General features: G+C 37.8%; 1 protein-coding gene, 1 non-coding gene and 1 pseudogene across 3 annotated transcripts; 1 reads left to right on the forward strand and 2 right to left on the reverse strand.

Annotated features, from left to right (window-relative positions):
* The first annotated feature begins 1107 nt into the window (after positions 1-1107).
* Positions 1108-14289, forward strand: LOC120616432 (T-complex protein 11 X-linked protein 2-like). Of its 2 annotated transcripts, none has more exons than XM_039879811.1 (8): positions 1108-1192; positions 3818-3938; positions 10800-11020; positions 11426-11562; positions 11804-12021; positions 12115-12296; positions 13030-13193; positions 14258-14289. In XM_039879811.1, the coding sequence occupies exons 1-8, from the start codon at positions 1164-1166 to the stop codon at positions 14287-14289; spliced, it is 1104 nt and encodes a 367-aa protein (XP_039735745.1). In that variant the 5' UTR covers positions 1108-1163. The 2 variants fall into 2 exon arrangements, with proteins under 2 accessions (XP_039735745.1, XP_039735744.1); XM_039879810.1 differs by having other exon boundaries at positions 1133-1192; positions 10830-11020; positions 14060-14289.
* Positions 6593-6711, reverse strand: LOC120616443 (5S ribosomal RNA). The gene has a single exon (XR_005656604.1). It is a non-coding gene; the product is annotated as a 5S ribosomal RNA (ribosomal RNA).
* An 11027-nt stretch (positions 14290-25316) lies between the features above and the next one.
* On the reverse strand, positions 25317-25416 carry LOC120616444 (uncharacterized; annotated as a pseudogene).
* Positions 25417-26723: the final 1307 nt, after the last annotated feature.

Here is a 26723-nt window from a genome sequence, read left to right on the forward strand (position 1 = left end):
TCAAAAGACTTTTTAAATGTGCATAAGCAAACCATCTCCTTGATGTGAGTTTTAGGATTTTCATATGTGGGTTTTATTATATGTTGGGGACAAATAGTTCTCTTTGAACAAGTTATGGAACTATATTGAAAGTGAGTGAGAAAATAGTTTTATTGCATGTTTTATTTTATATACCAAGTAATTATAATTACTATATGTGCTTACTATATATCATTGCTATAAGTAGTCTGTGTAATGAGCTAAGAACAGTGGTTCTTAAATTCCAATGCCAGTGTGATAAAGTTCTTACCAATCTTGAATGGAATGAAATAAAAATGTTGTAATGAGATTTTTAAATAAAGTTACATTGATTCAATTTAAATTATTTCTTTATTCTGACTCTATTTCCTTTCAGTGTTTTGGGATGTTAAAATATATATATTTTTCTTAATGAAGTGATTATTTGGATGATGGTAAGGTGAAGTTTTTGTTTGTTTGCCTTAATGTCCACATATAAAAAATAAAAATTGGCAAATCAGTGTAAGTAATTCAGTATTTTTTTTAAATTTTATTGGTTTGTGGAATCAATCTCCAGATTTGGCATCCATGCGTTAAATGTGGTTCAGCCTTAGAGCCATCTGGTAAGATTTGTGGTATTATCTATAAGGAAACTCTCATCTTGTGTATCTTCTTATCTCATCAGAGGTAGAAAGAGGATAATAGAAACAATAACTTTTAGATAAGTTTTTATTTTATAAACCACGACTTGTTCATTGGGTTTTTGTGTGTGTGTTTTACTTATAGTTTTAACATTTCAAGCAAAAAGTTTTAAAAATCAGTTTCACTTTTTGCTTTTCATAAACTAACTACTGTTGTCATGCTTGACTTCTCTGAGTTTCTAGTGCTTTTGAAGGGCAAAGAGTTCAGAACACATCAAATACTAAAATGATCAAGTCTATGTAAGATCTGTTTCATGACTCTAAATTTGAGGGCCTTACTTGGTTGAATGAATCTCTGAATAAAGTAGAAATTCTTCTTGTGGGGTTCCCTGCTGACGATGACTGCTATGCCTTTTTCCAGAGAGCCAACCTGAAGCACTTTCTGTTGCAGATCTGATAGAGACTGTTAACAAAGTTTCTAAGCTTAGCATTGCTCATGAAATTGTGGTAAACCAAGATTTCTGTATGGAAGAGAGTGTTTTACCACCCAACAGGTATGGACTTTTCTGGGTTTTGTTTTTGTTTTTTTTGTTTTGTTTTGTTTTGTTTTGTTTTGTTTTGTTTTTCATTTTATTCCCCCTGGCATTGGTACATAGTACAAATGACTTTTGATCAGGTTTGAAGCATTTTTATTAATACAATTAATATTTGAGTATGTCTTAAACAGTACCAACAAATAAAACAGAGGAGTAATCGGTGTAATTATTAGTTTCAAAGAGTCAAATCAGAAAAAAATATATTTATATAAGGAATAAAGCAATGCAATTCCTATCATCATTTTGGTTTCTCAGTTAACAATAAAGCATAGAGTGAATTTCAGATCTTCTCAGACATTCTTGGAGGAAGTAGCTTCTAGCAGTTATTCCTTTAATCGTCTACAGATTAAACAAGTACAAATAAAAAGATTACTTTTTTAATAGTGGTATTGCCAACTCTTTATATGGGATAAGAGATTTCAGGGAACATTTCTGCTTCATAGCCAGCTCAATAAAGATTTTGTAAACCAAGATCAGAACCTCATTGATAATACCCCTATAAAATCAGTCTTTATTTTGATTCTTCTTATATTGATATTAAAATACATAAATAAGAGTCATTTAGTATGTATTGAATGCTTCTAATGTTTTTTTAAAATAGTTAAAAGGTAAATTTCTTTGTTGGAATCTATATTGTATGGCATTTCTAATTTCCCACCTTAAATGCTTCTGTTATTTTGCCACTTTTGGGATTCTATTATTAAAGCCCCTTGCTTTGTCAGTGCTTCTCTTGACTTTCACACTCCTCAGTTTGTCCTTGCTTGCTGTCAACAGGTACTCAAGCCAGGCATAACTTCCCTGAATTAAGTTTTCACCAAAACACAGGTCTTCTAGCATCTTCTTTGCTGCCTTCACTGTCCCTGGAGCCTGAATTAGATTTATTTTCATGCTATCAGGGTTCCAGAGAAAGTAGAACTAGGAGAGTTGAAGGTCTGTTAAAGTGGCTGAGGGGTCATGATAGTGATGAGGGGTGGGCAAAGGAAGCAGAGGGAATAATACTATCTAAAGCTTAATTTTCATTGCTTTGATATTAAAAGTCTTATTCTAGTGTAGTAATGCACAATGTATGCTGGAAAAGAGGTTGAAATAGAATTTGGGGTTATCTATTATCTATAGATAATTGATTATTGATTTTACTTTTGGGTTTATAAAATGATACTAATTACAGTTATAGATTCCTAAGGGAGATCTCATTGCCAGATATTTATTTAACAAACATTAATTGAATACTTACTAGGTGATAGGTAGAATGTTGAGTGCTAGGGACATATAGATGAGTAAGATGCTGGCTTTGCCATCAAGAAGCTTCTATAGGGGAGACGGTAAAATAATAAATAGTTACTGAGCAGTGATAAGTTCTGTCGCATCTAGTATATGGAGTTCTATATTCATGCTCAGCTGCCTCAGGAGGATCGAGGAAGACTTTCTTGATAAAGTAATGCTTGAGTTGAGTCTTAGAGTATAAACGGGTACTTTTCAGGTGGTTTGGGGGGGAGGAAATTCTCCTGAAAGTGGACATGATATGCAGAGGCATAGAATAGTGGAATATGATTATATATTCATTTTAAGTAGATTGTTATTGTTGTAACATAGAGTGTTAGAAGGAGGAACGCAATAAGGTAAGAGAGGTGGTGGAATAGGATCGTGAAGGGTCATGTATCCTGCTGGTGATGGAGAGCCCCTAAAGGAGTTTAAATGAGCATGCCATCATGATCAGATTTGTATCTTAGAAAAATCATTGATTCAAACAAAGATATGTGGCATTGTGTGAGTAAGACTTTGTTGGAGCAGGAAGGCCATTTAATAGACTATTGAAATAGTCTAGTTAGGAGATGATGGTAGATGGGGATGGATTCTAGAGATATTTAGGAAGCAAAATCTCTGGAATTTGGTGACCAAGTGGATAATAAAGATGAGGTAAAAGTAGTTAAGAAGGACTCTAGTACACACCAGATAAATAATAGTAACATCTCACAAGTGGTATTGTTGTGTTGGGGGAGGAACTTCAACTTTGTTCAGTTATCTGTGTATTGTTCGTAAAATTTTTAACAAAATGCATGAATTAATATTGTATTTTTTAAGGAGAAAAGGCTAGGCTTTCTGGTTTGCATGAACAAGAAACAGGTTTGAAAAGGGGAGATAATGAGTTCAATTTTTGGCTTGCTGAGTTTGAGGTGCATGTAAGACCAAAAAGTCATATCAAGAAAGAAAATTATTTCCTGGATTTTGAGACTGAAAGAAAAAGATCATCTAGTTCAAAGGCATATGTCTGGATATGGAACCTAATTTAGGTTAGATGAAGAACCAGGGCTAGCACTCAGGGGCTCAAACCCTAGTTCATGGTTCCTACTTGCAGGAAGAAAGCTTTGCTGGAACGATGAGATACTCTTCTGAGGGGGTTTGGCCAATGCCTTTGTGTCTGAGACTGAACTTAGTTCAACTCTGCTCAAGTCTAAATATAGCTCTTGGCCTATAAATTTAATGGTCTTTCATGATCTTAAATGCTGTTTGGGATTTAGGAGATTATGATCCTACATCAATTCTTTGGGTAAAGAGCAATTTCCTCATTTAACCTTCTTATAGTCTGGAAGGCAGGTTTTTTGAGACAATGTACAATGCTTTTTGGAACCATCTGAAAGAGCAACTATCAAGTACTCCCCCTGACTTCACTTGTGCTCTTGAACTTCTAAAAGAAGTTAAGGAGGTGAGTAACCAACCTTGTATTTGTAAATGTTAAGTACATGGGCATCCCAGGCCTTTGGACTGACTATTGATGGCCACTAGTATCCTAAATAACATACTTCCTTTCTGAATATGGTTCACTACTTAAATAGATAATATGGAAAAGTTTTCATTTTATTTGTATGAGATGAAGCTTGAGAGTTGATCTTGCTATGACAACACAGGACATCATTGAATTAAACAGGTTTTTTTTTCTGAAGCCCCACTATGTTTTACGTGTTTCAGAAGCACATAGATGAATAAGAGAACCCTTGTTCACAAGGAACTTAAACTTTTGACTTGAAAGCCTATTTCAAGTGCCCCTTAATGGTTCCTTTGCCTATTTCATCTTTACTCTTTGAAATTAAACAATCTAAAAGTGTTTTTATCCATTATTAAGAATACCTCATCTCCTTATGGTGGTGTGTATTTTTATTTTTTATATCATTCTCTTTTTAATCACACTCTTGTTTTTATTTATATCTTTATCTCATTCTGCCCAGAAAATAATATAGTACTACTGTTATTACTGATCCCAATACAGTCTTGAATTGACAGATATTGAGGACCTGTGGGCTAGTCCCAGACAGCAGCTGGTCTTCCTGTGATCTGGGTCTTCTGCGGGAACTCACAACAGTTTCCAAATCTGCAGCAAGACTGAGACTGTATCGATCTGACTGCCATTGGCTCTCTGAGACCCCGCCCCACCCAACCTGCAGACTGGTCTGGGCAGTTGCTGCTGGATGGTTGCCAAGCCCCGCTCTGAGTGATTCAGGGCCAAGTATTCACAGTGGGCGACCATCGCTGTGAGCAGCATTTCCAATCCCGGCAACAGTAGTCAGCACAGTAAGCTACATTTCCATTCCCAGCGGGCGACCAGCATTGTGAGCCACATTTCAGAGATCCAGAATAGGCAACAACCATCAGTGAATAGTGTTGTAGTTCTCACCGGGTAATCCTGAGCAATCAAAAGCAGCGGCTGACCTTGGCCTACACGGGAGCCCCTTCCAAGTGGCCACAAAGCCAAAGCATCTGGAGGCTGGCACCAGACCACCACGGAGCAACTCCTGACTAGTTCCAGTAGTGATACACACAAAGGGTGGTTACAACAAGTACAAAGCCTGCTAGGGCAAATCCCACTCAGAGAGGTCAGCCTCCACACAACTCTTACCTTGAGGGTGCTGCCTATTCCTACAATTAGTCAGCCTGAACGTTAATCACACCCACTGATCTACTAATAACAACAAAGGCTTGGCGACAATAGAAGATCACACACAACCCACGCAAAGGTCATGTCCAGAGCTCCCAGTGCAAGGGATCAGGGAGAGTGTGCCACTGGGCCACTCAGGACACCTTCCACATTAGATCATCTGACCAAGGCTGAGAGACAAAACAAATATTCCTGACACATAGAAATGAACACAAAGAGATTAATAAGATGAGAAAACAAAGAAACATGCCACAGATGAAACAAGAGAGAACTCTAGAAAATAAGCTAAATGAAATGGAGGCCAAGCGACCTACCAGAGAGAGTTCAGAATAACAGTTATAAGGATGCTGAACGAACTTATGGGGAGAATAGATGAGTACAATGAGAACCTTAACAGAGAGATAGTAAGCATTAAAAAGGATATATAAATCATAAAAAGGAACCAGACAGAAATGAGGAATACAATAACTGAAATGAAGAATACATTAGAAGAATTCAACAGTAGATTGGATGGAAAGGAAGATCAAATCAGCTAATTGGAAGACAAGGTAGCTGAATACATCCAATAAGAACAACAAAAAGAAAGAATTGGAAAAAAATGAGAATAGTTTAAGAGACCTCTGGGACAACATGAAACATAAAAACATCCAATTCATAGGAGTACCTGAAGAGGAAGACAAAGAGCAAGGGATTGAGAATCTCTTTGAAGACATAATGACAGAAAACTTTCTTAACCCAGCAAAGGAATTAGACATACAAGTTCAGGAAGCACAAAGCGTTCCAAACAAGAGGAATTCAAACAGACATACACCAAGACACATCATCATTAAAACGCCAATGGTCAAAGACAGAGAGAGAATCTTACAAGCAGCAAGAGAAAGTCAGCTAGTTACTTACAAGGATACCACCATAAGAATGCCTGCTGCCTTTTCAATGGAAACTTTGCAGGCCAGAAGGGAATGTCAAGAAATATTCAAAGTTATGAAAAACAAGAATCTATAACCATGGATACTCTACCCAGCAAGGCTTTTGATTAAAATGGAAGGTGAGATAAAGAGCTTCCTGGACAGAAAAAAAAGCTTAAAGAATTCATCACTAACAAGCCAGCATTACAAGAAATGTTAAAGGGTCTTATGCATAAAGAGAAGGATTAAAAAAGAAAATAGAAATAACAAATATGAATAATAAAATGAGAGTAACAATGTACCTTTTAGTAATCACTTTAAATGTAAATGGATTAAATGCTCCAATCAAAAGACATAGGGTAACCGAATGGATAAGAAAACAAGACCCGTGAATATGCTGTCTACAAGAGACTCACTTCAGATTGAATGACACTCACATACTGAAAGTAAAGGGATAGAAAAAGATATTTCACACAAATGGAAATTTTATTTATTTTTATTTTATTTTATTTTATTTTTTTATGCCTACAACACCTGGTCTTCCTAGGTGGTCTCCCATCCAAGTACTAACCAAACCCAACCCAGCTTAGCTTCCGAGATCAGACGGGATCGGGTATGTTCAGGGTAGCATGGCCATAGACTACAAATGGAAATTTTAAAAGCCGGGGTAGCAGTACTTATATCCCATAAAATAGACTTTGAAACAAAAGCTACAATAGGAGACAAAAAAAAGGGCATTATATAATGATAAAGGGATTGATAAATCAAGAGGACATAACCCTAGTAAACATATACACACCCGACATAGGAGCACCTACGTACATAAAGGAATTATTGACATAAAAGGAGAGATTAATAGTAATACACACATAGTAGGAGACTGTAACCCCCCATTGACACCAATGGACAGATCTTCCAAGCAAAGAATCAAAAAGGAAACAGTGGGCCCAAAAGACACACTAGACCAGATGGATTTACTAGATTTTTTCAGAACATTTTCCCCCAAAGCAGCAAAATATACATTCCCAAGAGCACATGGAACATTTTCTAGGATAGACCACATGTTAATACACAAAACAAGTCTTAATAAATTTAAGATGATTAAAATCATATCAACTGTCTTCTCCAATCACAATGGTATGAAACTAGAGATCGACTACAAGAAAGAAAACTGGAAAATATACAAACACATGGAGGCTAAATAACATACTACTAAACAATGAATTGGTTATTAATGAGATTAAGGGAGAAATCAAAAGATAGAGACAAATGAAAATGAAAACACAATGACTCAAAATTTATGGAACAGAGCGAAAGCAGTCCTAAGAGGGAAATTCATAGCAATACAAGCCTACCTCAAGAAACAAGGAAAAGCTCAAATAAACAATCTAATCTTACACTTAAAAGAGCGAGAAAAAGAACAACAAACAAAGCCCATACTGAATAGAAAGAAGGAAATAATAAAAATCAGAGCGCAAAGAAATGAAATAGAGTCTAGAAAACAATACAAAAGATTAATGAAACCAAGAGCTGGTTTTTTGAAAGGATAAACAAAATTGACAGATCCTTAGCCAGACTCATCAAGGAAAAAAGAGAGAGGACTCAAATAAATAAAATCAGAAATGAAAGAGGAGAAATAACCATGGTCTCCACAGAAATGCAGTGGATCATAAGAAAATACTATGAGCAATTATACACCAACAAATTGGACACTGGAAGAAATGAACACATTCCTAGAAACATACAATCTCTGAAGACTGAGTCAAGAAGAAAGAGAAAATCTGAACTGACCGATTACCAGCAATGAAATCAAATCAGTAATCAAAAACCTCCCAAAAAACAGAAGTCTTGGACCAGATGGCTTCAGAGACAAATTTTACCAAACATTCAAGAAGAATTATCACCTATTTTTCTTAAACTATTCCAAAAAAATCAAGAAGAGGAAAGGCTCCCTAACTCCTTTTATGAGGCCACTATTACCTTGTTTCAAAACCAGAAACAAAAAAAGAAAACTATAAGCCGATATCACTAATGAACATTGATGCAAAAATCCTCAACAAAATATTAGCAAACTGCATTCAGCAATATGTTAAAAATATCATACGCCATGATCAACTTGGATCTATACCTGGGATGCAGGTTGGTACAATATCAGCAAATCAATTAATGTGATATACCACATTAACAAATTGAAGATAAAAACCACATGATCATATCAATAGATGCAGAAAAAGCATTCGACAAAATCTAGCATTCATTTATAATAAAAGCTCTCAGCAAAATGGGAATAAAGGGAACATACCTCAACATAATAAAGGCCATATATGACAAACCTACAGCTAACGTCATACTCAATGGGGAAAGGCTAAAAGCACTTTCCTTAAGATCAGGAACAAGACAAAGATGCCCACTTTCACCACTCCTCTTCAACATTGTATTGGAAGTTTTAGCCACAGCAATAAGACAAAAAAGAGAAATAAAAGGCATCCGAATTGGAAAGGAAGAAGTAAAACTCTTGATATTTGCCGATGACATGATACTACATATAGAGAACCCTAAAGATTCCACCAAAACACTGTTAGAACTGATCAATGGGTTCAGTAAAGTAGCAGGTTACAAAATAAATATTCAAAAGTCAGTGGCATTTTTATACACCAATGATGAACTTTCAGAAAGAGAAATTAAGAAAACAATCCCATTTACAATTGTGTCAAAAACTATAAAATACCTGGGAATTAAATTAACCAAGACGGTAGAAGACCGGTTTTCAGAAAATTATGTCATTGAAAAAAGAAATTGAAGGAGATACCAATAAATGGAAGCATATACCCTGTTCATGGGTAGGAAGAATCAACATTGTTAAAATGGCCATACTATCCAAAGCAATCTATAGATTCAATGCAATCCCTATCAAAATACCAATGACATTTTTCAGAGAGCTAGAACAAATAATCCTAAAATTTATATGGAGCCATAAAAAACCCCAAATAGCCACGGCAATTTTGAGAAAGAAGGACAAAGTTGGAGGTATCACACTACTTGATATCAAACTATACTACAAGGCTACAGTAATCAAAACAGCGTGGTATTGGCATAAAAATAGATACATTGATCACAATGGAATAGAGTCCAGAAATAAATCCATTCCTATATGCTCACTTAATATATGACAAAGGAGGTTAGAATATGCAATGGGGTAAAGACAGTCTCTTCAATAAATGGTGTTGGGAAAATTGCACAGATACATGCAATAAAAGAAGCTGGACCATCTTCTTACATTGTATAAAAAAATAGACTCAAAATGGATTAAAGACTTAAATGTAAGAGCCAAAACCATAAAACTTTTAGAAGAAAACATAGGCAGTAAACAGTCTGATATTACTAATAGGTATTTCTTTTCAGATAAATTTCCTCAGGCAAGGGAAACAAAAGAAAAAATAAACAAATGAGACTACATCAAACTAAAAAGTTTTTGTAAGCAAAGGAAACCATCAACACAACAAAAAGACAACTGACTGATTGGGAGAAGATATTCACTAATGATACATCTGATAAGGGGTTGATATCCAAAATTTATAAAGAACTTATACAATTCAACAACAAAAAAACAATCCAATTAAAAAATGGGCAGAAGACCTGAACAGATACTTCTCAAAAGAGGAAATACAGATGGCTAACAGACATATGAAAAGATGCTCGAGGTCGCTAATCATCAGAGAAATGCAAATTAAAACCACAGCGAGATATCACCTCACACCTGTCAGAATGGCTATCATCAATAAATCAAAAAACAAGTGTTGGCGAGATTATGGAGAAAAGGGAACCCTCATACATTGTTGGTGAGATTACAAATTGGTACAGTCACTATGGAAAACAGTATGGAAGTTTCTCAAAAAATTAAAAATGGATATACCTTTTGACCCAGCAATTGCACTTCTGGGTATTTATCCAAAGAAAACCAAAACAATAATTCATAAAGATCTATGAACTCCAACATTCATGGCAACACAATTTACAGTAGCCAAAATATGGAAGCAACCTAAATGCCCATCAACAGATGATTGGATAAAGAAATTATGGTTCATGTATACAATGGAATATTACGCAGCCATTAAAAAAATGAAATCCTACCGTTTGCAATGACATCGATGGACCTAGAGGTTCTTATACTGAGTGAAATAAATTAGAGAAAGATAAATACCATATGATTCCACTTATATGCGCTATCTAAGGAACAAAAAGAACAAACTAATTAAAAACAGACTCACAAATATAGCGGACAATTTGATGATGGGCAGAGGGGAGCAGGGCTAGGGAGCTGGGAGAATTGGGTGAAGGGTTAAAGAAGTACAAATTAGTAGTTGATAGTTGGGCACGGGGATGGGGAGCATGGCATAGGGAACGCGGTTAGCATTAATATGATTACTAAGTGGAGGGCTAATTGGGGGGATCATTTTATGAACAATATAGATGTATAATCAATGTACTGTATACTTGAAATGAAATAAATAAATTTATAAAATAATTTATAAATAAATGTATAAAAATAAGTTTTGAATTATAATTGGCTCCTAAACAGAGAGAGATTTCTCTATAAGAAATTTAGAGACCTAGTTTCTGGACCCCCACAAGATGTAGACTGGGATACCTTTGTTATAAGAGGGTTGTTCTTTGGAAAATGTTTAGGATTCTAAACAGTTTGGCTCCACTGATTTTCTTTTCTGTATAGATCTTGCTATCCCTGCTATTACCACGCCAGAACCGTATAAGAAATGAGATTGAAGAAGCTCTGGATATGGATCTCTTAAAGCAGGAAGCAGAGCATGGGGCCCTAGATGTCGCTCATCTCTCTAACTACGTTCTCAATTTGATGACCCTGCTATGTGCACCAGTCCGAGATGAAGCAGTGCAGAAACTAGAGAGCATAACAGATCCTGTGCAGTTACTGAGGTAAGAAACTAGAGGTACTGTCTTTGAAGTCACCATACCAGAAAGCTCTGAGCCAGATACTGTGTTTCAGCCTCTGCCTTGTCTAGCTCTTCTATACTGAAGAACTGATTGATACCTATTTTTTTCCTCCTGGGACTATTGGCTTTTATTTTCCAAAGTTAAAAGGCCTCTAGCCTGGTAACTAAAACGTCAGAAGACGTATCTGTCTCTAGCTCTGTTAACAACCCACTCTGTGACCTTGTCCCTCGCCACAGCATCTTTATTTGTAAATTGAAGTAGGACTATTGTTTTTAAGGCCCCTTTTAACTATAAAATACTGTGATTTTAGGATTCCTTGCTTGGATTCCACCCTTCCACATTAGATTTCCTTTCATAGCCTAAATATTTGATTTCTCCTTATGACAGGGGTATCTTCCATGTTCTGGGTCTAATGAAAATGGACATGGTAAATTATACTATCCAGAGCCTTCGACCCTACCTTCAGGAACATTCTGTCCAGTATGAACGAGCTAAATTCCAGGAACTCCTTGACAAGCAGCCTGGTATGTTTAAAATTTAAGGGAAGAAGAGGGGAGATTTGATCTTGAATCTGCATTTTTACAGTGATGGAGTATTTTCTCTTTGAATAGGAAGTTTCTTCCTTGGATAAAGAGTAAAGAGAAGGAAATTTCTCTAAGACAGGCCTACAAAATCACTTCTTTATTGACTGAAAGTATATCTTAAAGCCTTAGTCTTCAAGCCTTGGAGTTTGAAGTCACTCACATATTCCTTTCTCTGCCATAGATCTCCTTGATTTCACTACACAATGGCTAACCAAAGCAGCAAGAGATCTCACTACACCATCTCCAAGTTCTCCTGAGTCTCCCAGCTCCTCCAGCATGGCCTGTTCATCTCCAAATTGGGAAGCTAACAACTCAGAGCTCCCCAGTCACACAATGGTGCTATACCAGGGTTACCTGAACCTTCTTCTCTGGGATCCTGATGATGAAGAGTTCCCTGAGGTAGGAATGTGTGTTAAAGTATTGCCTCTTTGTATTCAGCACCTCCACTAGAGCCCTCCTCTCCTGACAGTCTGCTCTTCCCTGCCTTACCAGACTTTGCTGATGGACAGAATACGGCTGCAGGAGATGGAGTCTCGGTTGCAGCAGTTAACCATCCTGTGCTCAGTCATGCTAGTGGCCAGAAGTTTCTCTGGTAATGCTTTATTCAAGTCACCTGAATTTGTGGATAAATTGAAATGCATAATCAAGGCCCTGATGGAGGAATGTAGCTCTGGGTAAGCTTCATAGTTCTTTCTTAGAGTTGAAAATATTAGGTGGTTTTTGGGACATAGGTGGGTAATGTATTATTGCTATTCTTCATCTGAAACCACACAAAGGACCTTAGGAATCATCTGCAGAGATTGTTTGTATCTTTTGATAAGTAGTACTGAGGCTTGGGATAGAGAAAAAGGAAACTTCTTTCCAAATAGGAGAGTATAGAGGCTAATTTACTATAAATGATCCATTATCATGTTTGTTAAGGATGAGTCATTATGTGCTTGAATGGGTGACACTAGATTTGTGTATATATCCAGATATCAGTTGGTCAATAATATTGATTGATCATTTACTATGTGCAGAGCACCACAACTAAAGTAAAATGAGGAATTAGAAGTCCAGGTCTATAAATATATTTGCAATTTAATTAGTGAAGTAGAAAAAACAACCATGGAACATTTCCAAGAAAAATCTTAAAACAATATTTAAAGTTTATGGGACTAAAAAATACTGAATGGATCCAAGTATAGAACTGAACCCTTGCCCAATTTACCTTGTTTTCCTTGAAGTGGAATATAGTACTGTATATATGAAATTAGTTGACACCTTGAGGGTAACACTGAAGATATTTCACTTGCTCATTGGGTCCTGCTGCTAGCATTGGGGAGCTGGGAATCTCCTTTGAGGGGACCTGGCTTCTGGTATGAGATTCTTTATGGGACATTCTGCTTTTTGTGCTTTATTGTCTAGGCCTGAAGAGGCTATGCTGAATGTGAGTGAACAAGTGTCTCAGGAAATCCACCAAGGCCTCAAAGACATGGGCCTCAGTACCCTGAGCTGTGAAAGCACAGCATCTCTTATAGGCCAACTCCAAAACATCTCTAAAAAAGAGAACTGTGTTCGTATTATCATTGGTAAGAGTCCCATGGTGGTGATGGGGAGTGGGGAAAGAATGAGGAGGATGAGAAGGTAGACTCAAGTCTGAAAGTCAGTTACTGAACTATTTGAAAATGGAAAAGCACAATCTTTGGGAATATCTTTTGGCTTTAGTTTCCTTATCTATAATGTACAGAGTTGAAATATATCTTTTCCAGTTTGAAAGTGAATGTATGGTTTTTAGATGGATCTGCAGTTAGGATATGTAACTTGCAGGTGTGAAATATTGTCCCACCAAACCTACTAAGTTATCCCTGGTCATCTCTAAATATAGTCTAAGATCTATGGTAGGAAAACCTTTGTCTATCCCTAGCTTTAACTTACCATGCAGGCCTCTACTCCCCTCCAAAGCACTGATGCTGACTTAGGCTATAGAACATATTTCATCCTGGAATGGAAGCAATGAACTTGGCCAGCTTGCTTTTAACTTTTACATTTTAATATAGTCTTATTTGAGTGTGTGGGCCTGAACTTAGTGCACTGGCTGCAATGCATGCCCTTAGAATTTCAGGTACAATGCCTAGGGTCCTCTTAGTAGGCCAAATGCACACCAAGATCTCACTTAAAGCCACATAATGTTATGAAGAGTCAGAAATTTACTAGCTCATCATCTTTTGATCATGTATTATCTTGAGAGCTTGATAGAATTCCCTCTGCCAAAACAAAACAAAACAAAACAAAACAAAAAGCAGATCTCATTTATATGGTTAATCCAAATGAGTAAGTAGGTCAGTGAATATCTCAGTTAACTTCAACTTTGGTGAGCAGAGAGTGCAAGGGCATTGTGAATTTCTTTTGAAAACTCTTTGATTTTTCTCTTTTCATTGTTTTTTCTTGCTCACAGATAAGCGGATCCGTTTGTTTCTCAGATGCTGTTTGGTTTGTGGCATGCAGGAGTCTCTGCTAGACTTCCCTGGAGGCCTTATTTTCATCGAGGGGGAGTTGGCAGAACTGGGTTGGAAGTTTGTTAGTCTTATGCATCACAACCGGCAGGTATTTAGCCCCTACTATGCTGAAATCCTAAAAAATATCATCCCTTCAGCTCAGGCACGAGAAACAGAAGAGTCTATCTGATAGTACTGGACCCCAGATATGGCAACAAGGACCCAGGAGAGAGGGCTCAGTATGTTCCTGAGATGACAACACCTGTGGCCTACAGAGCAGCCAGTCCTCTTCCTCACTACAGCCAGGAAACAGGGCTGCAGGGCTCAAGCATGTAAACACCAACTGGCCCAGTCCCCTTCATTAATAAACTTCTGAGCTGCAAGAAAACCTCGGCTCCTTCTGTATTGCAACTGAATTCAGGTTTGGTGCCCTTATCCCCTAACTAGCTGAAAAGCCAGTGAGTTCTAAGATTTTCCTTCATGGGCTGATCATTCTTCAGTATGTTGGCTTGAGCAGGCATCAGGACATCAGTTGCTAGCATTATTTTCTCCAGTGAAAATAATTTTTTTGAGGGCTATGAAAACTCTTTGTAGAATTATCTGGAATGTAAGGATAAGGACTTCTGGAAGTCAGAAATTCCCTGAGTTCAAGAGAGGACACAGAACCTCATTTCCACTACCACATTTTCCTATAATTTTAGAGGCTACAGCAACAGTAAGAGCCCCCACCTCCTGTACTGTGTGTGGCATGAAGCATTATGTAAACTAGGGTACTAGGAGAAAGTCAGTATTGTCTGCTAACAAGCATTCAGTTGAGGAAAGTTCTCAGCTTCCATGGGATCTCTCTCTCTCTCTGACTCTATCTGTCTCTCTGTCTCTCTCTGTCTCTCTGTCTCTGTCTCCGTCTCTGTCTCTCTCTCTTTCTCTCTCTCTTTCTTCCTCCCTCCCTCCTTCCCTCTCTCTCTCCCTCTCCACCCTCTTTCTCTCCTGGGGATCGGGGTTGGAGTCTCATGTCAAGTTCATCCTTGGTCCTGTTCTACAGCTGAATGAATCTCCACAGCTCTAACATTAGAACACCTCATTCTTCTTGATAGGGTGAAGTGGAGATAGGGCTTTTAAAAAGGCAATTAAATTAAAATGAGTTTGTTAGTGTGTGCCCTAATCCAATTTGACTGGTGTCCTTATAAGAAAAGGAGATTGAGACATACAGAGAGACACCAGGAGGCATGAGCACAGAGAGACATCCATGTGAAGAGACAACAAGATGGTGGCCATCTGCAAGCTAAGGAGAGCTGCCTCAGAAGAAACCAAACTTGTCAACACATTGCTCTTCAACTTCTGGCCTCCAGAACTGTGAGAACATAAACTTCTGTTCTTTAAGCCACCTGGTCTGTAATATTTATTTTATTATGGCAGACCTAGCAAAATGATACACTTCTAAATACAGAGGAATTGGATTGGGTGATAGCTAAGGCTTCATTCATGCACTGAACAATCACTAAGTGCTGACCAGGTACCAGACAGAGTGCTAGTGATGAGGCCGTCCTTCAGATTGTATGCTCTATGATGACATTCTGCTAGAGAGTGAGCAGGGTCCTGGGGTTCCCTGGCTATTGGTATACCTCAGGGCAAGTCTTTATGATAGCCCTACACAACTTATAGAAAGTGTCCCTCCTACCATTACATCACCACCTTTCTCTGATGTAGGTTAGGATACTAAGAACAACCAGACAACCCTTCACCCCACTTTATTTTATTTTGGTGTGGGTATGGTATAGTGTCTAATCTTGTCTGTTCTGGTTTTGAAGTTTCTGCCCTTGGATATGGACACTGAAGGGATAATGTGTTCATATCCAAACCCTGGCTTTCCTTAACTCAGGGATTACAGGATGATGCAATGATAAGAGGCAGAGCTTGGAGGGGAATTCTGTGATCATTAAAAGAATAATGCCATTAAAGGCTTATAAGAAACCAAATGAGATCAGTGGAATCCACAGTTAGGCATTAGGGCTGAAGGTGGGGACTACAGCAAAGGATCCCAGAAATAAGGGTATAAGTTCAGGGATAAATTCTGAGAAAAGTAGTGGGAACAGAGAAACCAGAGGTATTCTGAGAGAAAGTACACAAGTTAGTTGCAGAAGAGAGATAGAAAAGGGCATCATCAAGGACATTCCCCTCGGAGTTCCCATAGCTTCTTCTGGGGCTCCTTTTCCATAGGGGCTCCTGAATCCAGGTAGGGGACAGGGAGAGGTCCACCACTCGCCTCCACAGCAGCTTTTGTAAGTAGTGCACCTCGTTAGTGGTACCTATGAACTTGATAACGTTGTACATGATGGATAACAAGAGAAACAACATACGGGAAATAATGTCTCTTCATGGAGCTAGTCCCACGTGAATTCCACAGACCCAGCCTCCTTGCCACCCTTTCCTTAAGAAGAGCGTGCCAGGGACTAGGGAATAAACAGGAACAGCTGCCAACAGATCCTCTTGTCCAGGGATCTTTACTGCTACTTTGTTTTCAAATCAGTCCTCCCACCTTCCACTCTATACCATTCAACAGAAATCTAGTCATTCCTTGCTACAGTCATCTATTATGGACTCTGCACCTCAGAGATCTTTGATCTGCATGAAGACTAGATACTATGGAAACAAGGAGTGATAGGGCTTAGGAAATTCTGCATTGTCGCCCTAGGGTGGTTAACTAATTCAGCACCATCCTGCTGTCAGTATTCTCTAGCCTAAAACTACCAGAAATATATCTGTAACCAAACAAAATTGGGCTTCTTACTCATTGCAGTGAGGCAGAATGCACACCATGGAGAACCATGAGGTGTTTGATAAGAAGGCATTAGGAATGAAGTATTACAGGAATTGGGCTTAAGTGATTTTTTGGAAGGTTCAAGAAAGTGGGGATTTGCTCTGGATTTTGTAGTGTTAGAAAGTGGGGATAATTCTGGGAAAATGACTAGAATTGACAGTGTACAATTTCAGGCATTGGGTCAAAAAAGTCACTATGGCTTTCTGCTTTTGTTCTCTGTCTCTCTGTCTTGTCTTTCTGTCTTTCTACCTCCCTGCACTCATATCAGTGCCTTGAAGAAAGCCAGCTATGTGAGGACACTCAGGCAACCTTTGTAGAGGCCTTGATGACAAGGAACTGAGGCCTCCAGCTGATGGCTGGGTGAATGCACTATACTGAAAGCAGATTTTACAGCTTTAGATAACATGCAGATTCGGCTCGGCCTATATTTTGATGACAACCTTGTGAGAAAAGCTGAGCCAGAACCACCTACCTAAGTCACTCCTAAATTCCCAAGAGACACAAATTACGAGGTAATAAATGTTTTTTTTTGTTTGTTTTGTTTTGTTTTTTAAGCCACAGTTTGGGGTAATTTGTCACACAGCAATAGCCAATTAATACAAATTAATACATTAACTGAGGTATAAACTTAGGATGATTATCTCACCAACAGAGGCTTACAGGGGTCAAATGTGAGAATATAACCTGTGAAGCACTACCAAACAGTGGGTTTGGGTTTCCCTGCAATCAATCTATGAAATGGATTTTAGTGTACAGAGTGTTCATTAAGTAGTTCCTTTGATATCAAAACCTGTTGATATAAATAGTAGGAAGTAGTTTTGAGCAGATGGAGAAGTTGAACTGTTGTGCAGATGCAACAAGAGCCTCAACCAACACAGCAAAAAGCTCTGGTGCTACAATGGTCGTTTGAGTACTCCACACTTGGGGCAAGATCTGTCATTGAATGGGAGCAACCTAAAAAGGCCTAAGATGTCTTTCACCCTACCTGCTGACAGTATTCCCAGAAGTTGTGGAACAACATTCCTTCATTGAAGGTGGGTACAGACAATGCACCAAAAGCATTGTCCAGTCATCTGATGGTCCTTTAAGACAGTAGCCAAGGCTGGAATTTGATTCACTGTTAGGATCCTATTGCTTTGTTATTCACCGAATATTTTCTTGATACTTAAAAGTTCTAAGAAACTGGGGAGAACACATTAACTGGTGCCAGGTAGCCTACCTGAAGTGATAATGGTGAACATGCATAATCCAGTAGCTTTTTTATCACATAAAGAAAAATACTTTGGAAGTAACCTTTAGAATGATGTATTTAAAAAGTAGTTTTGCAACAAGTATATGTGATTTTGTGTTTGTGTGTCCAGAGAAGGTGGGATACAACTCCTGTTGGAGGATGCATATTTGCAGTTAATACCATCAATTTGTCAGTGTACTCACAGATATCCATTCATTCATTCATTCATCCCCTCCCCCACATACACTCATGCAAACAGATTCTTCTTTAGCGGAGGTTAAGGCTGAAGGGAGCTTCTTGAAACATATTTCAGCAGAGGCTAAAGTTGAAGGGAATTTCTTGCAACATGTTTCAGAGACCTAGTGTACTGCATGTTAAGAGAGCAGTCAATCTCAATATTGCAGTTCCAGGGGTAACATATTTCAGAATCAAAGTAAGTCTGAGCAGTGTTTCTGTGAATTAACATTAATTAATACATGTTTCATTTTCTAAACTATTCAAAGCTTTTCCTGAAAGGTTTAATTATACTGCTATCAGCTAAGGATGTGTCTACAGCAGCAATCACCTTCAAATTTCACAATTTGATTGGCACCCCACATCTTCAGGCAGGAAAGTCAGTGGCTCACTTTTTCCAGAATTCAAGGCAGCGTACATGGCAATGTTAGTAGCTTTAAGAAACCTCATTATCTGAAATACCAGACCTTGTCATCACGTCTAATTGCCCAGCCCACTCTTCTCTGAACCTCAAACTCTCATTTACAGCTCCACGTAGAACAAGGTGTTAGTACATACTATCCTTTGCAGGCTGTGATGTGTGAAATGTGTGACAACCAAGGTTCTCTAACAGCTATCTGGACCACAATTAATGTACTTCCATCTTCACCAAGCATGAAGTCTCTTGTTTCTCCTGTCTGTCTCTCCAGCTGTATTTGTGTGTCTGTAGAGGAGGCATAAACTGAATATCTTACTGTGACGGTGACAGGAGCTTTAGTTTCAGCGAGTGCACAGAGCAGAGTCAGCCTGCACACAAAGCAATAAAACCATGGTCTTTGCTGACTACAAGTCCACTAGGGCCCTAGGTATGAAGAGAACTCCAAACTCAGAAGAGCCATGATGGAGGAGGTGTATGAAGATAGAGGATCTGGGGGAAAGTCATACAATATAGAGCCATGTCTACATGTCTGAGTGTCAGCCTCTGTACAGGGTCCTCCACATAGAATTTCTCATTGGCACACTGGGAAAAAATTTAACCCCCAAGCCTTGGCAACAGAATCAATGGGGGCAGGGATACTGACCATAGGGAGGGATTCTAAAGGGGCATATATTGGGCCCTCATTAGTACCTTGGGGCTTCCTCTATGTCATAGAATCCTAAATGAATATGAGCATTGTAAAATTTATACGAATTATATAAACATTTTAAATTTTAATGGATTCTGCCAAGTGAAACAAAATTATAAAAATTTGAAGTGAAAACACAGTATATGAAAAGGATATGTTTTCCACCTAAAAATAGTATATTTTCTGTCCCAGCCTTTCTCCTTTTGAAAATTTATGTTATCATTTAATATATTATCTCAAGTTTTGCCTTAGAATTTCTGTAGTTATTGTGGCTGAGAAAATTTTCATAGCTTACCATTTCTTTTGCTCTTAATGGCAATTCAGGTTGATATCATTTTATCTTTCTACACATTTATTTCTATATCAAGGATATTATTTTTTCTGTCAATAATATATATGCCCATTTTTATTCTCATATTTTCACATTCCTTTTAATTTTTACAAGCAAGGTGTTTTTAAAATTTAATAAATTTTTGTAATTAAAGAAATAATATGATTCATTTAAAAAGTTAATGAAGAACACCTGGAAGTCCTAGAACTCCAACTTTTGGATTGATCAGTGTTACCATCCCTAAGCCAGTGAAGCACACCTTGGGCTTTAGGGTAAGGGCAGGTTCTGAGTCCCTGTTCTGCATTTTACTAGTACTGTGCTCTGTGGCAAGTGACTGACTGGCTCTAACTTTCACCCTCTTTGTAGGTAAGACAGTGATAATAATACCTATTGTGAAATATATAAAGATCGAAGATCAATAACAAGTTCCATCAACAGAGAAGCAGATTGGTGACTTCATATTTGTCCCTCAGGTCTCTTTCCCCATGTCCACACCTGAGCTTTTCTCTGCATACCACAGATTCTCAGGGACTAGCCACATAGTGATTATTGCTGAGTAGGAGATTAATTATGATTCCTATTTTCTTATTAATGTTTTCCATATTTTCAGATTACAGAAAGTATTTTACTGTTTTCATAAAAATCATGTTTGTGCCTTCTTTGCTCTGACCCCAAGCCTGTAATAGCCACTAACCTCCTCAGCAGGGCGTGATACAATTTTTGTGATATTCATCTGTGACATGTTAAAGAAGATCATTGCTGAGCAAGATTTCATTTTATATATTCTTTTTAGCCCTTGCAAAAAAAAGTATTTAGCAATGTTTGTTTCATTTTTTCAAATAGTATTTTTCATTGAAGAAAATTTAAAAATAGGAAGTCAGTGAACACGGATGTCAAAAAAATCTATGGATATATGTGTGTATGAGAGAGAATATGAATATAAATAAATAAATAAATAAATAAATAAATAAATAAATAAATGTATGTATAATTTGTGTATAATCTTTTCATTTCCAGATACATGTTTCTACGATATTATATTTTTGTGATGATTTCAAAATTAATAAATTTCATTAATAAATGCAATGGAGAAATACGTAGTTATTGTAGAAAATTTTCTTGTATCTTTCATTCATTCAGGTGCACAGCAACATGTCCACTCTTGATAATTCAGATTTCATTCTCTAAATATGTTTTTGTGTGTATAATATCATATGGATAGATTAATGCGAGCATATATACTCTTTCTCAAAATTTGGATCACAATGTATATACTGTTCTTCGATTTGCATTTTCATTATTTATCTCACTGCCCTTTGTACTTTAATCTTTATGTTTGATTGTGATGCATAGCTCTCTAAATTATTTTACTTTTTTTCTCGGCTTTACTGAAATATAACAGACAATTAGTTGATCATATTTACATTGTACAATTTGATGAGTTTTTTCAATTATACTTGACATACAATAACATATTAGATTCAGTTGTATAACATAGTGATCAGAGATCCACATAACTTGCAAAGCGATCATCCCATTAAATCTAGTATGCCTCTTCTCTCTTACATATTTATTACAACATCGTCAACTATTTTCCTTATGCTACACTTTATATCTTCATGTCTACTTTGTAAATATTCGTTTGTACTTCTTAATCCCTTTACCCTTTTCACTGTCCCTCCCCCAAATCCTTCCCATTTAGTAGCCCTCAAAATATTCTCTGTATCTATGAGTTTGTTTCCATTTTTGTTGTTGTTGTTGTTTGTTTTGTTCTTTAGATTCTGCATGTACGCAAAATCATGTGATATCTGTCTTTCTCTACCTGACTACATTCAGCGCAATAACCTCTAGGTCCATCAAGGCAATATCTTTTTCCATCCCCTTTTGTTTAGTCTCTGTATGTCTTTTAATCTGAAGTGAGTCTCCCATAAGCAGCATATGTAGGGGTCTTGTTTTCTTAGCCATTAAGCCACTCTATCTTTTGACTGGAGCACTTAATTCTTTTTCACTTGAAGTACTTGTTGATAGGAATATAGTTATTCTTTATTCCTGTTTTTGATTCATGTTTTTTCTTATTAAAGAAATCCCTCCAACACTTCCTGTAATACTGGCTTGATGTTAATAAATTCCCTTAGTTTATTTTTGTCTGGGAAGCTCTTTATCTGTCCTTTGACTCTAAATGATAGCCTTGATGGATAAAGTATTCTTGATTGTAGATCCTGGCTTTTCATTACATTGAATATTTTGGGCCAAGCCCTTCTGTCCTGCATAGTTTCTTCTGAGAAATCAGCTGCCAATCTTATGGGTGCTCTCTTGTAGAGAACTAATTGCTTTTCTCTTGCTGCTTTTAAGATTCTCTCTTTGTATTTAACCTTTGACATTTTAATTATGATGTGTCTTGGCGTGGGCCTCTTTGAGTTCATCTTTTCTGGGACTCTCTGATCTTCCTTGGGTTGTATGTCTATTTCCTTCACCAGGTTAGGGAAGTTTTCTATCATTATTTCTTCAAATAGCTCTTCAACTTCTTGTTTTCTTTTAGATACCCCTATGACACAGATTTTTTTTGCATTTAATTGTGTCCCATAGGCTCCTTAAACTATTATTATAGTCTTGGCTTCTTTTTTCTTGCCATTCTGATTGAACGTCCTCAGCTTCCCCATCCTCTATATTGGTGGTTTGATCCTCTTCTTTGTCCACTCTGTTGATTCCCTCTAATATACACTTCATCTCAGATAATGTGTTCTTCCTCTGACTGGTTCCCTTTTATAATTTTCATTTCCATTTTTATGTTTTTTAGCTCTGTGTTAAAGTTCTCACTGAATTTATCTACACTTCCCCTAAGTTCATTGAGCATCTTTATAACCAGTGTTTTGAACTTTGCATTTGTTAGATTACTTGACTCCATTATTTCTGGATCTCTGTTCTGTTCTCTCATATGGTTTCTGTTTCTTTGTATTCCCATTTTGGCTGCCTTTCTGTGTCTGTTTCTATGTACTAATCAAAGCTCCTTTGTCTCTTGGTCTTATTAGTTTGGCTTTGTGTAATAGGTGTCCAGTGGCATAGTCCTGAAAGGGATTCAGCTGCAGGCCAAGTTTAGCCCCAGCCTGTGCCCCTCCACGGCTACCTATTAAGATTCAGCAAGCAATCCACAGATGCTGTGCTTATAGTTGCCTTAAAAGGCCACGCCAGAAACCAAGGCCAACTCCAAGTGGGAATCTCGGAGCTGTTCAGCAAGGAGCACCGGACTCACTGAGGACACACCTGGATATGGCTTGGATGGGGCCGCAAATTGGAGGAGGCAGAGCTTCAGAGAATCCTCTGGGCGGCATGACTTCTGGTATTCAGTTCGATGACATCTCAACTATGGCAGCACTGAGTTCACACACTGGGATGGGGAAGAGCTCAACAAAGGAACAATGGATGCCATCAGCATTTCTGCCTGAGAGAGAGCCTCACCTCAGGCCCTTGGTGGTGCCCTCTCCCCACCCCCTGAGCAGCCACCTGGGCGCTGGTTCTCAGAGTGAGCAGGTTCATCACTGTGAAAGTCCGCTGGTGGACATGGCCATTGCTGCAGCCTCTGTCTCACTCAGCCGATAGGGAAGTGCAGCTTCGCGTCTTCGACCCTTCCTACTTTCTACTATTACAGAGTGATTTCTTATTTCTCTCCCTAGTTGTAGTGCTTCTGTTCATCTAAATCCCAAGTGACTTTGCTTGTTGTTTGCTCCGTGTTTCTGTCACAACTTTGATTTGGTCTCAAGTGTAGATGAACAAAGCCTCTATCATCTACACTATTTTTTCCCCTCCAGCCAAATTATTTCACATTCGAACAATACTTTTAGGTAATCAAATATATTTAGATGCCAACAACTTGCATATAAAAGATGTTCCAAATATTTTTGCCAAAAGTTTATCTTTCTTTATATGTGATTTTTTTGAGGGTGGATAAACAAGATCTTTTTAACTTCACCTTAATTTTTCTAAATACATTTGTAACATAGTTAAAAACTTTTTCATGGTTACACAGCTAGTTTTAAATTTCTTTGGCATCTATATCATGTCCACAATGTACTCAAACAACCTATCTACTTGGTGGTGAAGAAGATGATGGAGATGAAATCCTGCTCCAGGCCTAGAGGCTTGGACAGAGGACCATATGGAATGATGGTGTGTAGAGATCAGGCAGAAGCACAGGAAAGGTGACTTTTAAAGAGAGAAGGAAATTAACAGTAACAATCACTTTAAGCTAGAAGTACTTTCCATGGTATCTCCTTCAAGCAAAACAAGCATTGTTATTTATTATCTCCATTATTTGCAAGTATATAATTAGTTCTAAAGCTTTTCCATTATATCTTGAAACCTTCAAGGTTTTGAATGCAGGAATCCCCAGTAGTCCTGGTAGCTGATGCAGCACTGTATATTGCTTAATTTTTTTTTCCAACATGAGTTGTATAATTTTTACATTAAAAATAAATGAATAAATTTAAACAATTTCTGTACGGCCAAAATAAAGGTGTGAAAAGTAGGTATTTGTAAGCAATGTTATAGACTTTATGCTAATACGTTTGACCAAAGAGGACTTTTGCTAATCAGTAGCGAAGGGGACAAAAGATTTCAACAAATAATTCAACGAAAAAAGCAAAATGCTTCTCGAGTGAACATTTGGACGATACCAAATGACATTAGCTAAAAAAACAAAGATCAGGAGATGTCATAATAAGTGAAAATACCAAATTAAAGAAAATTTTTATGTGATTCCAACTTTTAAAAATAATATATAAACATATCAAATACTTTAAAATATTTTAAGGTAGGTAAACACATTATTTAAGGAGAAATACATCTGGAAAGTTTATACCAATCTATTTACATCAGATATCTGTGAGCTATGGTGATAGGATCATATATCAATGAAAGACGCAGAATGATTTCATTTTATAAATATACATTTGTAGGTTTAATATTTTGTAATTAGCCAAACTTGTTTAGGGGAACACTTGAAAATATGTAATAATAAATTGACAAAAAGTTCACATTTTCTTTTTGGAAAACAAAATGTTTGCTCTATGCTGTTTTATTTTTTAAAAAAGACAGCTCTTGTCATTTTATCTGTGTTTTTGACTTATACTTACATCATCCAAAATGTTCACAAGTCTCATACACATTTCTCTTCGGCTCACTCAGGGTATGGACTTTCTCTCTCAGGGCATTGAGACCCAGGAAGAGATTGCCATAAGGGGATAGAAAATTCCAGAAAGTTCTGCACTGGAATCCAGGCCCCTTCCTTACTTCCTCCTCTTTGCAAAGTCAGATGGTCAGTCTAACTGGAACTTCCAGAGTAACAGTTCTGGCTCTGAAAAACCGGGAGCATCTATCTACATGGACCACATTTTTTCCTTTAGAGGAGTTAGGGATGGGGTTTGAGGCTGTAAGGGCTCTCAATTGGGTGAGGCACTTCCGTATCTGGCCTCAGTTTCCTCACCCGTGGATATCAGAAAAGTGAAATATAGAATGCTTCATGAATTTGCGTGTCATCCTTGCACAGGAGCCGATATAATCTCTATATTGTTCCAATTTTAGTATATGTGCTGCCGAAGCACTGATCACAATTTTTAAATGGAAAAAGCATGACCTTTTTTTCTCCTCTCATTCCAGTGACCACTAAACTCTGTTTTCTATTTCCTTTATGCTTTCCATATCAGTCCTTAGTATGCCATCTCTTGGATGGACTGAATTTATTTTCTGCCATGCAGCTATTTTTGGATTTTTCTATAACTTTGTCCTTCCTTAAGAAGATCTCATATATTACAGTGAGAGTTTATTAAAACTATCCATGATGGTATCATGCCCATTTAGTTGAGCTCAGTCTCAGTGTCTGAATCTCCATATAGCATCTAAATGTTACCTGACAAGCTACTACATCTCATTAAGCCTCAGCAACCTCAGAGAGGGAAAGGACCTGGTTATTCTGCATATCTGACTCCTGATGTGAGGTATATATGAAGGAAGAGACTATAATGCAACAGGCACAGAGCCTGGCATGCAGCAGGACCTCAAAGTTACCTGAATTTGTAGCCACAAGTGCTTGGGACGCGGGCCTCCTGACTCTAGGTAACTGCTTCTGCATTGTAAAAGCTCTCTGCTGTTAGGCTAGTAGCAAACTCAGGAGGGCAGTAAGAGCAGGAAATTAAGTCTCCCCTGGATGCCAGAACACTCCTCTCTATGGAGAAGGAAGTTCTTTTGAGGATTTATCCAGTTTATGTGGCCCTGTAAAGGTGGTTTGAGAACAAGTCTTCTCTTCCTTGACAGCTCCCCTCAATTTTCCAAAAACCTGTGGCTCCATCTCATAGATTGTCCTCACAAACAACCTGTGAAGACAATGGTCACTGCCCACATACCACTCTGTGGGTGAGTTCATCACCATGAGGCCTTGGCCTTAGGACCCTATAAGGCAGTAGGGGTTCTGGGACCCTCTCCACCCCAAACCGCAGTACATCCAGTGGACTCTCCTTTATATGGATGGTGGTGGTGCAAGGGCCCAGGATGATTGTTTTCCACTCCCTTGAAGATGTGTGCTGAGTGACCCTTGAGATACCTGTCATGTTGACATGTGAAAAACTTACGGCTATCGTCATGAGTGATATAAAATCTTCCCCAGACTAGAGGGGAAAGACTTGAATTATGTGATTACCTGAGAATTGCAGAACTCTCGACTCATAACAATTCCTCCAAAACCTCTGCGCTAAGAGACATGACCAAACTCTTGCATGGCTTATAGCAGCTTAAGGCTATGTCCCTAGGATGGCCCCAGTAACCCTCCTTAAAATGTATGCCTAAGTAAGCTCAATGCTGCCAATAGAATTTTTTTGTTTGTTCTATGTAAAACTTTGTGACGGGTAGATGGGTC

The sequence above is a fragment of the Pteropus medius genome, unplaced genomic scaffold (assembly GCF_902729225.1).
Source record: "Pteropus medius unplaced genomic scaffold, Ma_sr-lr_union100, whole genome shotgun sequence".
Lineage (NCBI taxonomy): Eukaryota > Metazoa > Chordata > Mammalia > Chiroptera > Pteropodidae > Pteropus > Pteropus medius.